The sequence below is a fragment of the Triturus cristatus genome, chromosome 9, assembly GCF_964204655.1.
Source record: "Triturus cristatus chromosome 9, aTriCri1.1, whole genome shotgun sequence".
Lineage (NCBI taxonomy): Eukaryota > Metazoa > Chordata > Amphibia > Caudata > Salamandridae > Triturus > Triturus cristatus.
In genome coordinates, this window is record NC_140592.1 from 374044584 (window position 1) to 374061203 (window position 16620).

At 47.3% G+C, this 16620-nt stretch overlaps 1 protein-coding gene across 2 annotated transcripts in view; it reads left to right on the forward strand.

The window, feature by feature from the left end:
- The first annotated feature begins 8301 nt into the window (after positions 1 to 8301).
- Positions 8302 to 16620, forward strand: part of LOC146797975 (calcineurin B homologous protein 2-like) — a 76521-nt gene continuing 68202 nt past the window's right edge. Inside the window, exon 1 of one of the 2 annotated variants that reach the window (XM_085625195.1) lies at positions 8302 to 8673. In XM_085625195.1, the coding sequence (XP_085481321.1) occupies positions 8604 to 8673 (70 nt within the window). In that variant the 5' untranslated portion in view covers positions 8302 to 8603. The remainder of the gene's footprint in view (positions 8674 to 16620) is intronic. The other variant, XR_014968575.1, reaches the window with a different exon arrangement.

The window sequence follows — 16620 nt, forward strand, 5'->3', positions numbered from 1 at the left end:
TCCCTATTACACATGGGAGGCTCCACATTTTACATGTATCCAGATGACACACTGCTTGTCTTTAATCTGACTAGCAGCCTTGCAGGTGCTGTCAGTGAGTTTGAAGCCACATTGTCAACATCCTATTTGGCTACTATTCAATGAGGAATGATGACAGGATCCTTGCAATTGACTCATTGTGAGGAACCATGCAAACCCCCCGCGGTAACCATTTACTCACCTTCTGCTTCGCCTTCATGGTCTCCATGCGTCCTGCTGCTCGATAACGAGAGCCGAAAACTACAGTAACCAACACTAAAAACAGACTCTCCCTTGCTCCCACAAGTGAATGTGCTTACCTAGCTGCTGTTGGGCCATTAAAATAGAAGCCCCACAAACAGTAATGGGAGGAATGCTTACTATTAGTATATTCACTGGTAATGGCTTAGGGTAGCATTCCAACACACCATTCTCCTGGCCATCATGCCTCCTCAGTTTGGGCCCAGCCATATGCAAATCAGTTTTGACCCTGCTCCAATAGGAACCGTACAGCCTGAACTGGTTGGTTAAAGGGGTCCCTCCCATTTCTACCTTGATACTTACAGCCTGAACTGCCAGGCCAGGTCCTCCCTGAACCAAAACATAACCAACCCAAGACCCGTTTTGTCCTGATTGGGGCTCGTCTGTCAGGTCTAGCTTGGATCCAGTGGCACAGTGAGCAAGGGACCCATGTCTGGGCATACACTTGTCACTTAGGGCATTATATAAAACCCACAAAAGGTGATGAGAGGAATGTTTACAATACGTCAAACCATTGACAAACCAGTCTCAGGTTGCTTGTGGTCCCTTCTAGAGGTGGCCTCGTCTGGTAGATTGGGATGGATTATTCCCATGAGGAGCATGGCCACTATTGATGTCCACAGGTGAGCCTTCATCTATAGTGGCATGATTGGGAAAAAGGATGGAACTGGAATGAGGCCCTAAGTGATTGTCAGTGGCTAAGATTAATTCAAGCATTCAATCCATCAAATTGTTGTTGTTGCAATTGATGTCCTAAGTGTGATGGGTATGCCCAGAGCTGGGTCCCATAATAACGGTGCCATATGACTTAAGATATACCTCACTGATGAGACCTAAGTAGGTCGAAACCAGTCTGAGGTTGCTTGTGGCCCTTTCTGGATGGGGCTCTACTGCCAGTTTAGGATTTCTGTTCCCATGAAGAGCAGGGTCAGTACTTATTTGCATACGTTGGGCCATTGTCTAGTGTGGCATGATGGGTGAAAAACAATAGACTGGAATACGGACCAAGCAATTGCCGGTGTCTGAGATTAATTCAAGCATTACATCCATCAACTTCTTGTTGTTCCAGAAAAGGCAGTGGTTACATATAATTAGAGAAATCCAGACTTGGAGGTGGTCTGCATAAGAGTGATCATGTATCACACACCGTCAGAACCGACTGCTGCCTTCAGAATAGGAAACAAATACTCCCTAAATCTCGTCCTATTGTCCTTCAGGCCTTTTTCTTCAACCCTCATTCTTTCATAGCTTCTGAATTTGAGAGATAGTCTCCTTCACACTCCTTGAGACCCTTACATTAGAGGCTGCTATTAGCCCTCCTCCCAAACCAGGGAGCATATTTACAAGATCCTTGCGTTATGCTTGCATCACGCAATGTGGTACATGCACGACGCAAAACTCCACGTCATATTTATGAAGCCACTTTGCATGGCTTTGAATGGCTTCATGAATATGGAGTCATGCAATGCAGCGCTTATCGCTGGTTGAGTTACTCTGGGCAAGGGAGGCATTCCACAAGCATTGCAGTGGGTGTTCCCACACAAACTCCATGTTTTTTTAACGTATTTCCGGATTTACCAAAACTGGTAAACCTGGGAATGTGCCAAAAAGATATGCCTTCCAAGGTGAGGCATAACGAGGAGAAATATCCTTATTTCTCCTTGGTTTTTCCTCTTTCTATGTATGCCGCATTCTGCAGCACACATAAAAAGAGGAAAACGCCTCTATAGATTGTTTTTGTGCAGGAAGGTGCCCCTTCCCGACCAAAAACAATCCTGCCTACAGCAAAAGCACCAGGCTGCCGAAACGGCACCAGCACAGGGGGAAAGGACAGGAATGCACCATATTGAATAAATATGGTACATTCCTGCCATTTCCCTGCGTTGCAGGGCAGCGCAGCAAGGTAACTTGCTGCACTGCCCTGCGCCACATATCCCATAAATATGCCCCCAGATACGTAGGACTAGAGGGTAGATCTTTCCATAGGGCTGCAGCTAAGCTATGGAACACCGTGCACCCTAAACTGTTCACGGTGGAATGCCTACTACCATTTGGTAAGAAAACTTTAACACATGGTTGTTCACTGAATAGGTGTATCCATGATCAGTACTGGAGTGTTATCTTTGTTTAGCACCAAGCAACTTCAGCGTTAGTGCGCTCTTAGGAATTTAAACAACAAAGCACAATATACCTCAACGTATGGATGCATATAAATGACTTCAAGAATGTTGTTTACTTTCCACAATGCTGATCATCCTATTTTTCACTGGCCTCCCTTACTCCCCCCAATCCTCTAAAAAGTTGTGTGCATGTCAGTCACCCAGCCCTCCTTCACCGGTCGACACGGGAAACAGCCAATACAAAGCAGGCATGACATTGCGATGCCATTACAACGTGGTCGTTACAACGACCGTGTTGTTACCACGCAATGCCATTACTACGCAAATCATTATATCGACTTGCAGTAGATGGCGTGCTAACATTAGAAATAGTATAGTTTACTATTCCAACACCTTCCCTACTGTTGCGTAGGCTGGAGTTGGAATAGTAAATTATACATTTCTAAATGTCAGTGTGCCATCTACTGCAAGTCGATGTGATGACTTGCATAGTAATGGCTTTGCGTGGTAACAACACGGTCGTTGTAACGACCGCGTTGTAATGGCACGTGTTGTGATGACTCGCGTTGTAACGAGTCATATTCGGTCGACACACCATTCTTTTCACTGTGATACTCAGGGGCATATTTACAAGCCCCTATCGCAACAGGAACGTCACTCTTAGTGACGTTCCTGTGGCGATATGTGCTTCGCATTATTTATGATACAACAAACAAATGATGGACGGAATGCTGACAATGCATACATTCTCCCCCAGTCAAGAGATCTGGGTTAAATCCATCGTTCTTTTGCCCACTACACCACCCCAGTTCAGACATGGCCATATGCAAATCAGTCTTGACCCTGTGCCTCATGGGAACAGTCCAGCCCGAACTGCCAAGCCATGTCTTCCCTGGACCGTAATCAAGCATCCTAGGACCGGTTTCTGGCTATCAGCCGTCATCAGCCAGGATAGCTTGACTCCAGTGGCGTAGTGAGCACGGGTCCAACGTCTGGGAATACCCATCCCACTTAGAGCGAAAAGCGTTACAACAAACAAATGATGGACGGAATGCTGACAATGCATACATTCTCCCCCAGTCAAGAGATCTGGGTTAAATCCATCGTTCTTTTGCCCACTACACCACCCCAGTTCAGACATGGCCATATGCAAATCAGTCTTGACCCTGTGCCTTATGGGAACAGTCCAGCCCGAACTGCCAAGCCATGTCTTCCCTGGACCGGAATCAAGCATCCTAGGACCAGTTTCTGGCTATCAGCCGTCATAAGCCAGGATAGCTTGACTCCAGTGGCGTAGTGAGCACGGGTCCCACGTCTGGGAATACCCATCCCACTTAGGGCGAAAAGCGTTACAACAAACAAATGATGGACGGAATGCTGACAATGCATACATTCTCCCCCAGTCAAGAGATCTGGGTTAAATCCATCGTTCTTTTGCCCACTACACCACCCCAGTTCAGACATGGCCATATGATAATCAGTCTTGACCCTGTGCCTCATGGGAACAGTCCAGCCCGAACTGCCAAGCCATGTCTTCCCTGGACCGGAATCAAGCATCCTAGGACCGGTTTCTGGCTATCAGCCGTCATCAGCCAGGATAGCTTGACTCCAGTGGCGTAGTGAGCACGGGTCCCACGTCTGGGAATACCCATCCCACTTAGGGCGAAAAGCGTTACAACAAACAAATGATGGACGGAATGCTGACAATGCATACATTCTCCCCCAGTCAAGAGATCTGGGTTAAATCCATCGTTCTTTTGCCCACTACACCACCCCAGTTCAGACATGGCCATATGCAAATCAGTCTTGACCCTGTGCCTCATGGGAACAGTCCAGCCCGAACTGCCAAGCTATGTCTTCCCTGGACCGGAATCAAGCATCCTAGGACCGGTTTCTGGCTATCAGCCGTCATCAGCCAGGATAGCTTGACTCCAGTGGCGTAGTGAGCACGGGTCCCACGTCTGGGAATACCCATCCCACTTAGGGCGAAAAGCGTTACAACAAACAAATGATGGACGGAATGCTGACAATGCATACATTCTCCCCCAGTCAAGAGATCTGGGTTAAATCCATCGTTCTTTTGCCCACTACACCACCCCAGTTCAGACATGGCCATATGCAAATCAGTCTTGACCCTGTGCCTCATGGGAACAGTCCAGCCCGAACTGCCAAGCCATGTCTTCCCTGGACCGGAATCAAGCATCCTAGGACCGGTTTCTGGCTATCAGCCATCATCTGCCAGGATAGCTTGACTCCAGTGGCGTAATGAGCACGGGTCCAACGTCTGGGAATACCCATCCCACTTAGGGCGAAAAGCGTTACAACAAACAAATGATGGACGGAATGCTGACAATGCATACATTCTCCCCCAGTCAAGAGATCTGGGTTAAATCCATTGTTCTTTTGCCCACTACACCAGATCTCTGTACTGGGGTGAATGTATGACATTGTTCTGCATTCTGTCCATCAATTGTTGTTTTTGCATTCGCATTATTTATGAAGCATTGTAATTAAGGCCCCCTTTCACGCTGTAGTTAGCGTGAAAGGGGAGGGCAAAGGGTATTGCAGTGAGTGTTCCACCGCAACACCCATTGATTTTGACACTGCCCCTATTTACAAGGGCAGTGCAAATAGGAGGCTACGTAAAAATTAAGACCAGGGAAAACCTGGTCTTAAACATGCGAAACGAGGAGAAATGCTTTATTTCTCCTCGTTTTTGCTGTTTCCATATGTGCTGACTTGTGCAGCAAACATAGAAACAGCAAAAGGCCATTGACTGTTTATGTGCAGGAAGGTGTTCCTTCCTGCACATAAACACATTTCTGCACATAAACACATTTTAAGAAAATGACTTCTGTGTGTGCTGCATTAGGCAGCACACATAGAAGTGACAAAAAGCCATTTAAATATTGTTTATGTGCAGGAAGGGACACCTTCCTGCACATAAACAAACTTCCCTGCGTTGGTGCTAAGCTGCTAAAATTAGCGTCAGCGCAGTTGGAAACAAAGGGCTGCATCATTTTGTTGTAAATATGGTGCAGCCCTATGTTTCAGAAGTGGCACAGCGTGGCGTTCAGCCAAGGAGGCTAACGCCGCGCTCCGCCATTTCCTTGTAAATATGCCCCTAAGTGTGATGGTTGGGAAATCTCCCTTTCACACCCTCGAATGTAGATGACTAAGATGCGCCCCTAGGCAGTTGGCAGAGGTGTAGCCTCCTGGTAAGACAGTGATGCACGCAGGCTGGGAGAAGGAGCTATTTCAAGTGTAACATGCCCGCTCCTCCCCATGAAGAGTGTGCACTAATAATAGTTCACTTCAGCCGCCATATTGAAAAATACTTAAGTTAAAAAAAGTGCTTTGAAAAATAAGCTATTTAGAAATAGTTTGGGAGATGCAAATATTTTGATACAATTAACGTAAAAATTGAATAAGTAATAGTAAATTATCCTCACAGAAGCATTTATTTGCGGGTATGGACTACAATATGTTTGTGTTTGCTGGTAATTAGCATTGACTGTGAACTTTCTTAAGTGAGGCCATTTTGAGTATGACATGCTGGCATGTAACAGAACACAATAAAATAATAATTTCAAATGTTTTTAGATTGAGTTTTCTGTACAGTTAAGCAACAAATTACATTTGGTTTTAGTAACACTTATTTCTTACAGCTTTTAGAAACGGCAGAACTGAGGTGTGAATAGAAGAAGCTATTAGTTTTATAGAAGAAACAGGTGTTACTACCCAAAACTCATGGGGTACTTATCTTATTAACCATGGAAATGGCAAAGATGAGTTGGCCCTGACCTCACTGACACTGTATTGCTGAAACATATCTATGGGTGCTTGAGATTTGGTGCAGAGGGGTCACGGCCCAGCATTTAAGCATTAAAGGTCATATTTATGAGTTCTATTGTGCAGGGCAGCAGAGCAAGGCAACTTCTTGCACTGTTCTGCGTCACCGGGAAAGGGCAGAAATGCACCATATTTTTCCAATATGATGCATTTCCATTCTTTTCCCATGAACTGGCACCGTTATGGCAGCCTAGCGCCAACACAGGCATACTTGCACTATGGTGCATGGGCGCCTGCGATGTGGGCAGGATTTTTTTGTGCAGTATCTTCCTGCACAAAAACTATCCTGAGAGGCTTTTGCCTCTTAATATGTGTGCTGCAAAATTCAGCCCACGTAGAAAGAGGAATACACTAGGAGAAATAACGATATTTCTCCTTGTTACGCCTCTCCTGGGGAGGCGTAGCTTTTTGGTGCATTCCGATGTTTACCAGTTTCTGTAAATCTAGAAATGCATCAAAAATCATCGGAGTTGCATGGGAACACCCATAGAAAACCTCTCTTGCGCAGAGTAATGCAAAGCAGCGATGGGCGCCAGATTTTTAAAGCAATTCAAAGGCACACAAAGTGGCTTTTGCATGACTTCAAAAATTTGACTTACGGTTTCCGTTCCTCTTGCACCACATTACGTGGTGCTAGAGCGACACAGACCCAGTCATAAATATGGCCCTAAGTGTCCCTTTGGGTATTTGCAAGAGTAATTTGCTTGTGTTCGATCCCTATCTGTAAGGGGCCCATGATCTAAAAACGATGGATTGGTAGACACACAGGGGCATATTTACAAGAAAGTCATGCAGCACAGCGCAGCAAGTCATCTTGCTGAGCTGCGTGGCAGGGAAATGGCAGGAATATGCAGTATTTAATAGAATACACTGCATTCCTCCCTTCTCCTGCGTTGCTGCACAATGGGCTGCCCAGCGCCAACGCAGGCACCCCTGAACCAAGGAATGTGGTGTCCCCAAGCTCCTGAGCAAAGGCCAGAAGGATTGCAGACTGGTGAGTTGGTGATTTCAATCCCACTCCCAGCAGTTCTGCCCAGGCCCCATTCCATTTAAGAATCTTTCCGGACATACCAGAAACATTCGTCTGTATGTAGGATTACAACTTCCCTACATGTTACCACGGACATTGTTTCCAGTCGTGCACTATAAACCCACAAATCATTGGTATTCAGTGTTTATCTAATTAATTTGATAAAAACCAAGACTACAACACACAATATGCTTTCATCCCTTTACCACTAGCCACCCCATAACACTAAATTACCCATACATGCCTTTACCACTCCCCACCTCTAAACCCTAAAATAATCCTTAGTTCGATTTACCACTACCCACCAATAAACCGTAAATTCACTCTTACATCCCTTTACCACTACCCACCCCTAAACAAGAAAATTAACCTTAGCTCAATGTACCAGATTCCTACCCTCTACATGCTTAATATACACGCAAAATCTACAGTTCGCATGGTGGTGCTTGTTTGGAAGTAGATCTTATGTAATCGAGGGCTTGTAGGCTACCTCCAGAAGCAACAACAACTGGGCCTGCCATGGTCCACACCAATGTACCCTTGGCCCATCCAGATGAAAAATCCTGGAGCCGAGCCTGCTGCTTGACAAATTCCATACTTGTGTCCTATTCGGTAAAGAAGAAATCTCAGCAGTGAGTGCTCAACCCACCGAGCATGTGTACCCCACTTTTGAGAAGAATTATGGGAGGAGCATCCGGTCATCAATTGGGAGATTGTGGGAGGGTTGAAGTGGTTTTGTTGAAAGAGCTCTCGCTTGCTTCCAAGTAGCCACTCCTTGCCAATGGGCAGTGCCAATGGGCACAGAGGATGTGGCCTAAGGGCCAGAGCAGCTGACCTTGGAGCTGGGGAAGGAGGTTCGAGCCTGGGCGTCGGCTCAACATCCTGTGATTCTGGGCAAATGACTTAATCTCCCTGTGCCTACCAAAAATGTATGTGTCCTTGTGTAATGAATCCGCTATTTCTAACAGTACTTATGTAGCCCCACAATGCATGGAAATGCTGCCAAGCGGCCGGAAGGCTGCGTGTGGGAGCTATTCAAAACACACAAACTCATCATATCTTAGAGGGAGCTGCGGCTTTAAAGGGCCCGCGAACAAAGTCCTTTGAAAGAACCCTCCCTTGGTGCGATCGCAACCCCGCATTGGCTCCTGGAGCCGTCAGTTGCCCTGGATCCCGGGACAGGGTCCAGAGTCTCTGTGCAACAACACGGGCGGCGTGACCGGGCGAGCCCAGGAGCCGCGCGCAGTGGGCGCGGCCCTGGTACCACCGAGGCGAGGTCGGCACAGACACCGAGCGGGGAACGGAGCTGCAAGCTACCGAACATGGGAGGCCACAGCTCCCACCACCTCAGCAAGATCCCAGACGTGGAGGAGATCCGCAGGGAGACAGGCTGTGAGTAGAGTGCAAGAGACAGGCTGTGAATAGAGTGCAAGAGACGGCCTGTGAGTAGAGTGCCAAGAGACAGGCTGCAAGTAGAGTGCAAGAGACAGGCTGTGAGTAGAGTGCAAGAGACAGGCTGTGAGTAGAGTGCCAAGAGACACGCTGCAAGTAGAGTGCAAGTAGAGCGCCAAGAGACGGGCTGTGAGTAGAGCCCCAAGAGACGGGCTGTGAGTAGAGTGCCAAGAGACGGTCTGTGAATACAGTGCCAAGAGATGGGCTGTGCGTAGAGTGCACGATACGGACTGTGAGTAGTGTGCCAAGAGACAGGCTGTGGGTAGAGGAAATGAGACGGGCTGTGAGTAGAGTGCAAGAGACAGGCTGTGAGTAGAGTGCCAAGAGACAAGCTGTGAGTAGAGTGCAAGATACGGGCTGTAAATAAAGTGCCAAGAGACAGGCTGTGAGTAGAGTGCCAAGAGACGGCCTGTGAGAATAGTGCCAAGAGATAGGCTGTGAGTAGAGTGCCAAGAGACGGACTGTGAGTAGAGTGCCATGAGACGGGTTGTGAGTAGAGTGCCAAGAGACAAGCTGTGAGTAGAGTGCAAGAGATGGGCTGTAAATAGGGTGCCAAGAGTCGGGCTGTGAGTAGTGTTCCAAGAGACAGGATGTGTGTCGAGGACTGTGCAAAGACGTTACAGGCATGGAGTTCTCTTAAGGTGTTCCGAGAGACAGCTGTGATGCAGTAGTCAGGCATCAAGTACCCCACTGTTGTGTAAATAGACATGCTGTAAGTACAGCAGCATGTCATAAAAAAGGCAGGGAAGGGCGTACCCCAGAGGTGCCAAGAGACACACCGTGACTGCTGTAGTATGTTAGGAGGCTGGCTGTGTTTAACGAAGATCGCCAAAGACAAGCTGCCAGGGCACCAGAGGTGTGGCAGGAGACAGGCTGTGGGTACTATAGTGTGCCAGGAAACTTGGTGTGCCAGGACACAGGCAGCTGGTGTGCCAGAGGCGTGCCAGGGGACAGGCTGACTGCAGCATGCCGAAAGGCAGTCTGCGACCCCCCAGAGGTGTGCCAGGAGTACCGTGGAATGGTAAACAACAGCAAATCCTATTTTACTCCAGGAGAGACTGAGTATACTGCTGGTGTACCTCTCAGTATGGTCCTTTGCCTAGAGACAGGCAGTGAATATAACAGAATGCCAGGAGAGAGGCAGAGACAGTATGCGAGGAGGCAGGCAGTGAGTAGAGTAGCCTGCTCAGAACAGGCTGCGAGCACCCAACTTTATAAAGAGACAGGCAGCAAGTACCCCAGATATGTGCCTGTGAGTACTGTAGCATGCCAAGAGACAGGCAGCTAGTACCCCAGAGATGTGCCTGTGTGTACTGTAGCATGCCATGAGACTGGCAGCAAGTACCCTAGAGATGTGCCTGTGTGTACTGTAACATGCCAAGAGACAGGCAGCTAGTACCCCAGAGATGTGCCTGTGTGTCCTGTAGCATGCCAAGAGACAGGCAGCTAGTACCCCAGAGATGTGCCTGTGAGTACTGTCGCATGCGAAGAGACAGCAAGTACTCCAGAGGTGTGCCAAGAGATGTCATGTGAGTACTCTAGCATGCCAACAGGCAGACAGCTAGCATTATAATATGCCAGGAGAGAGGCTGTGAGTATCTTGCAGGGGTTTTTCTTAACATGTGCTTCACACATGGGTATACCAGGAGACAGGCGCAGAATATGGCACTGTACTAAGAGATCGGGAGCAAGTACCCCTGAGCTGTGCCAAGGGAAGTACTGTGGCATGCAAAGAGACAGCAAGTATCATTGAATACCATGAGAGCGGCTGAGAGTATGCGAGGAGACAGGCAGTGAGTATCGTAGAGTGCCAGGAGTGAGGCTGTGAGGAGACTAGTTGGCAAGTATACAGACAGGGAGTGCCCTGGGGGTGTGCCCAGATACAGTCCCAGTACTGTTGCTTGTCTAGAGTCAGCCCTCAAGTATAATGGGATGCCTGGAGCCAGAGTTTGAGTATTCTGGTTGTGTTTGTGGAGAGAGACATTAAGAAGCACAGTAGGCCATTACGTAGGCAGCAAGTATGACAGAGAAGTGCTGAGAAACTGAATATGGAGACTGTTGTGCCAGGAGACAAGCTGAACGCACAACACTGTGCCAGGAGACAGGGTGCATGTACAGTAGTCTTCCAGAACACAAGCAGTGAGTACCCACTGGTGTACCAGAGAGCTGGCAATAACACCAGGGAACACACATTGAGTACTATAGAAAGTCATGGGGCAGCTGGTATCAGAGTATGTTTGTGTAGATCTGCTAGGAGTATGTTATTATGCCAGTAGACAGGCAGCACGTACCAAGGAGACCTTGGCGGTGTGGTAGAAGACAGTCTGTGAGTACCAGCTGGTGTGCCAGGAAACAAGCAGTGATTGAGTATCACAGCATTGCATGAGAACTGGTATGAGCAGTATTTTATTACCGCATTTATGTAGGTCTTACTGCCCCTAAGTGGGGCGCAGAAGTGCTGGCCTACATGGGTAGCGCGCTACACTGTGTACGAGTGTGTTTGAAAGGATGTTGTCTTTGTTTTGATCCTATGTGGGAAGTGTTTCCATGTTGTGCGTGATGACTACCGAGGTGTGGTTATCGTGTTATGAGATGCAGCGCGTGGCAGTGTGTTGGATGCTGAAGTGTGAGAGACAGACGTGCAGTTGTATGGTTTTCAGCATGCTGGTAGCTTTGAGCAGCTCTGCGGTATTCCTTATGATATAGTCTGGTTAGCTAATTACTGCAGTGGGTTGTCCAATCTGAGAATCTGATTATAGTTGTGGTCCTGAGCTGGCACTGATGTAGGAAGATAGAAGTGGAGAGATATGTTGGGATGGGAATTGTAATTATCATCTCATATCTGAGTGTCATTGTGAGATGTAAAGAAGCAGTCAGAGTCTATAGATATTGGGTACCTGCAGGAGCAGACTGTATTAAAGTCCTCTATACTGTCCATCAGTGTGTGACCGATCTCTTCAGATATTCCATGCATGTTCATTTTGTGATGTCTGTGTTTTTTGGCTGCACAGTGCTGGAGACGGACAACTCTCATAGCAGATATGTCTCATGTGAGTGTAAGAGGTATAGGTTACAGTTTGCTGCTTACTGATGTGTGTTATGGTCTTAATAGTATTCTGGTCTAGGACTGGTATAGATGCAGGTACATACCTTTGTAGTACCACGACAAACTATGAGTCAGCCCTTCTTAGCTTACCTGTGTATGGAAGCAGTTTGCTGGGGAGGTTGTTTCCAATCTACGGGTTGTAAGCTGAGGAATGCCCTGGAGGACACAACTGGTATTTGGGCTCTTTTACCAGAATGAGGGTTGGTGCATGTTTCCAGGAAATAGCCACATTTCCACTTGCCTTCGGAAGTGTATATACTCCTGGGTGCTTTTAATGCTGGCTGATAGTGAGTTCCAGAGCTTTGCAGTTTGTACTGAGAAAGTCGTGCCTCCTACAGGTTTCCTATGGTCAGGTGGTAAGTTGGTAAGTGGTGCAAGCTTATAGCACAGTTTTCTGTTTAGTTGGTATGCTTGAATTTAACATGTATGTAGAGCAGTTTTTTTTGTTTGAGAGGCTCTGTGACACAATGCAGAGTTCCTTGGACATTGCTCATCTAGCTATAGGTAACCAGTGGGGGGCGTGCAGGACTGGAGTCATGTGTTCTCCCAGGCGCAGGTAGGGAAGAAGCCTTGCAGCAGCATTTTGGATGAGTTGTATTTTGTAAACGATGAATGAGGGTGCACCAAGGTATAGGCTGTTGGCAAAGTCAAGCTTGGAGATTATGAGGGTGAGGATGGATTGCTATTTGTGCTCGTATGCGAGGTATGGGAAGATGCGACGTAGTCTTTTCATTGTGTTGAAGGCACTCTTTCTGACGTTGTTAACATGCGGTATTAAGGATAGGTCTGAATACATGGCTACTCCTAGGTTTCTAACTTCTTGATGTTGTTGGAGGGACTTTAAGTTCCTTAGGCCATATGGCGGGAGGCTGGTACTTTTAATATTGTCCGCAGGTCATAATCTCTGTCTTTATGGTATAAAGCTTTAGATTGTTATTCATCATCCATGTGTTTATGGCACAAAGGCAGTCATCAAGTTTTGAATTGTAGAGGTCTTGGGGTTATCCACTTTAAAAATGGTTTGGGTGTCATCTTCATAGGTGTATGAGGTTAGGTTGAATGCAGGACAATGGCGTGTTTATAACTTGGTGGTGTGCCCGGAAACATGGTGTGACTATGGCAGGAGAATTGCTTTCTCTGCCATTGTTCTTGCCTGGAATCTGACTGTGAGTACTGTATCGTGGCAGCAAACTGCCAGGTTTGCCAGGCTATAAGTACTGTGGTGGTGTGCCACGAGAATCATAATGTAATGTACCAAAGGGTCTGCTATTGTGTGGCACTAGGTATGGCTCTTTTTAGTAACTTTTGTTCCCGTGACATAAAAAAGTATCTTTTTATTGAAACCTGCAAATTATGGAGAAGATGGTGGATTATGTGGCAAGGGCAGTAAATCTATAATCATGTGGAAAATACTGCAGCCACAGAATCGCCTAAATTCAGTGGCCTCGACCATAGTGAGGCAGGAGAATAGCTGTGTGAGCTGCTTAATGTGCCATGGTCTGAGAACAATGGTGGTAGACAGATTGTGAATCCCCATGAGGTCTGCCAGGAGACTAGCAATGAATGCACTTTATGTGTGCCTGGAAACAGACTTTATGCAGACCGTAGTATGCTGGGAGACATGGTTGTCCCCTCACGTCCCCTCGTGTTATAGAAGAATGAAAGTGTAGATAGGACCACTGGAAGTATGCTATTTTGCTCCTCCGCATTTTCCGCATAAATGTACATTTACCACATTTTCCACACAATCCATCAGCTGCTGCATAATCTGCAGGTTTCAACAAAAAAGTTTTTAAAAACCTTAATGGATCCAAAACGCATAAAAAGCTGCGCAGTGGAAGGCCCTTCACAAAGGTTGATTGGGCACCTTGTTGTTGCTTATTGCTGTATTTGGGTGTTAAACTGGGACTAATGATGCACAAACTTTACTCAGACAATGTTAACATGTAAAAATAACAAAATAATGAAGTAATACTATAATAACATCTACAGAATTACGCCGCATAATTTACCTCTTCTTGTCGCTCAATTAAGTCAACCCTGTTGCATAGTTTGATCCTTCCCTGATGCATAATCCCAGTGGCCCTGAGTACAGAAGACTGTTAGCTTGGGTGCACAACGCAGGTCATAATGTCCAGGTATCCGGAAGTTAGGCTGTGAGTATCCCTGCAGTTCGACCTTTGAGTAACAAACAGGCCGTGAGTATCCTAGTTTGCCAGTGAAGTAGCCAGGAATTGATTCGTCTTCAGGAAACCATGGCTCGACAGGACAGCCTTGCTTATTCTTTAATAAAACATTATTTTTCCATTCGAAATGTGACGTGCATCCACAAGATTTCAGTGACGTCATTCAGTTAGCATTTTGGATCTATATAATATGAGACAGAAAACTGCATAAACGACATTCTCGTACCCTTTTTTTTTTTATCTCAGGCGAAATGCCTTCCTAAAAGAAAAAAATTTGGATTATGAATTGGGATCGATTTTGCAAAGAGCTTCCAAGAGTGTTAAAAAACGGTGACAATTAGACTGTTTCAAATTCCACGTTGAAAACAGCCCAGAAGTTCACTCAGCGTGCTAAGACATGGATTTGCTTATCATTCTACGGGCGCTAATGTGGCTGGCGCTATCAGCGGTTGTATGACAGAGGCATGCATGGCTAAACCACGCGTGCCCCTACTACGCGGCCCCAACAGTGAATGCGTCTAAACAATACATTCCTTTGCCATCCATGCCTTTACCACACAATTTCGTGGTAAAGGTATGACTGGTAAAGGGATGTGTGGTAAAGATCACACCCAACCATCCACCCTGAGCACAAAAAATTACCCCTACTCCCCCCTGAGCCCTAAAAACCACCCCTCCCCAGCCCTAAACACTACCCTGACCCATCCTGGGCCCTAAACAATACCCCACCCCCCAAGCCCTAAACACTACCCTGACCCATCCTGGGCCCTACACAATACCCCACCCCCCAAGCCCTAAACACTACCCTGACCGCCCCAAGTCCTAAACACTACACCGACCTCTCCCTAAGCCCTACACACTACTTGACCCCCCAGCCCTAAAAACGACCCCAATTTCCCGAACTGTAAAAGCTACCTTAACCCCGACCTTAAACGCTACCGACCCGAGCCTAAAAACTACCCCGACCCCTAAATACTACCCCAACCCTTAAAAACTGCCCACCCTCCCAAAACCCAGCCCCACTTACCTCACTGCGTCCTCTCCCGATCATCCCTGTTCCTGGGCCCACCCATCCCAGCATCTAGACCGCGCTGCCTTAACCACGCTTGCAAGTGGTTAAGGCATATGCGTGGTTAAGGCATGCGTGGTTGAGCTTGTGGGTAAATGCCACGCGCGTCTCTGCCCGTGTTGTAAACGCCGTTTCCCGCTACCAATAATGGGTCAGAAAAAGGCAGGTTTGAAATGAAAACATTGTGTTACTCTCTTATTAACCATACAAGTCGGGAGAACTTTATCACTTTAGGTTGTTAAAGAGTTGTTAAGCATTGCTCAGGATCTGTCAAACCCCGGCCCAGACGGGATTCCTCTAGAATATTATCACGCTCATGCTGACATGCTTGCAACGAAACTGGAAACAATATACAAAACTGTGTCCTCTGACGGGCTTCTCCCTCCTTCCCTCCGAGAGACCCAGTTGGTCTCCATTCCAAAACCAGGGAGGGAGACCAGAGCTTGCTTCCTACCATCAGCTGGCGATCCTCAACACAGATTACAAAATTCTGAGCAGGATACTGGTGGATCGGTTGCTGCTTCTGCTGCCTCAGCTGGTCCGCCCTGACCAGAACAGCTTTCTTCTGGGAAAAAGCCCATCCCTAAATATCAGAATACTGCTCTGGATCATGGCGTTTGCACCCCGGACTTTCCCCAGATCGGGGTATCTGGTTTTAGATCTAGAAAAAGCCTTTGACTCCCTTGCCTGGAACTACCACTTCAATCTGCTCAAGTCGCTGGGCAGGCGCATAGTGAGGTTCATTCAACTACTTTATGCATTCCCAAGGCACGAGTTCACATTGGGCACTGCATATGGAAATCTGTGCCTATACATCGGGGTACTAGACCAGGCTACCCACTTTCCCCCCTTCTCTTCGCCCTGGCAATGGAGCCGATTGCCATCCGACTGCGCAAAGAGGGAGTCAGTGAGGCATTCCTTTAGGGAACCGAACACACACTGTCTCTCTGTATGCAGACGACAAGCTGCTAAACTCTGTCTGTACAGGGCGCTAGTTCTCAGTGATTTCCACATGGTGTCAGGCCTACACGTCAACTGGCAGAAATCTTGACTATTTCCTCACTGCCCCTCGGACCCCAGGAGTGGATCTGGATATAGGGGTGGGGGGTCCTTTCTGTTGGCAACAGCATACTTTCCAATACCTGTGAATACGAATCTACCACACAGATCAAGCTCGAAGGGAATGTAATGCGCTGTTACAGCACTCCGCAGCCCGGTAGCGTTCTGGAGAATCTCACCACTATCAGTGATCCGCATGGTTGCCGTTTCAAAGATGATTATTCTTCCCAGCTTACTCTATTACCTCTCCATTTTGCTGAAAGTTCTTCCCTCTCTAAATACCCTTTTAGGCGAGGAAATCTGGCTCAATGGGTAGTATCATTTGTGCTGACTAAGCTTCGGCGTTAGCCTAATGTGGGTGGAATCGGTGTCCCTAGTTTTGAGCTTTATTATAGCTTCGAAACTCTAGTGACTCTGCCGCTGGGTAATGGGCGCCTGCCTGGAGGACACCATTACTGCGCAGGCAC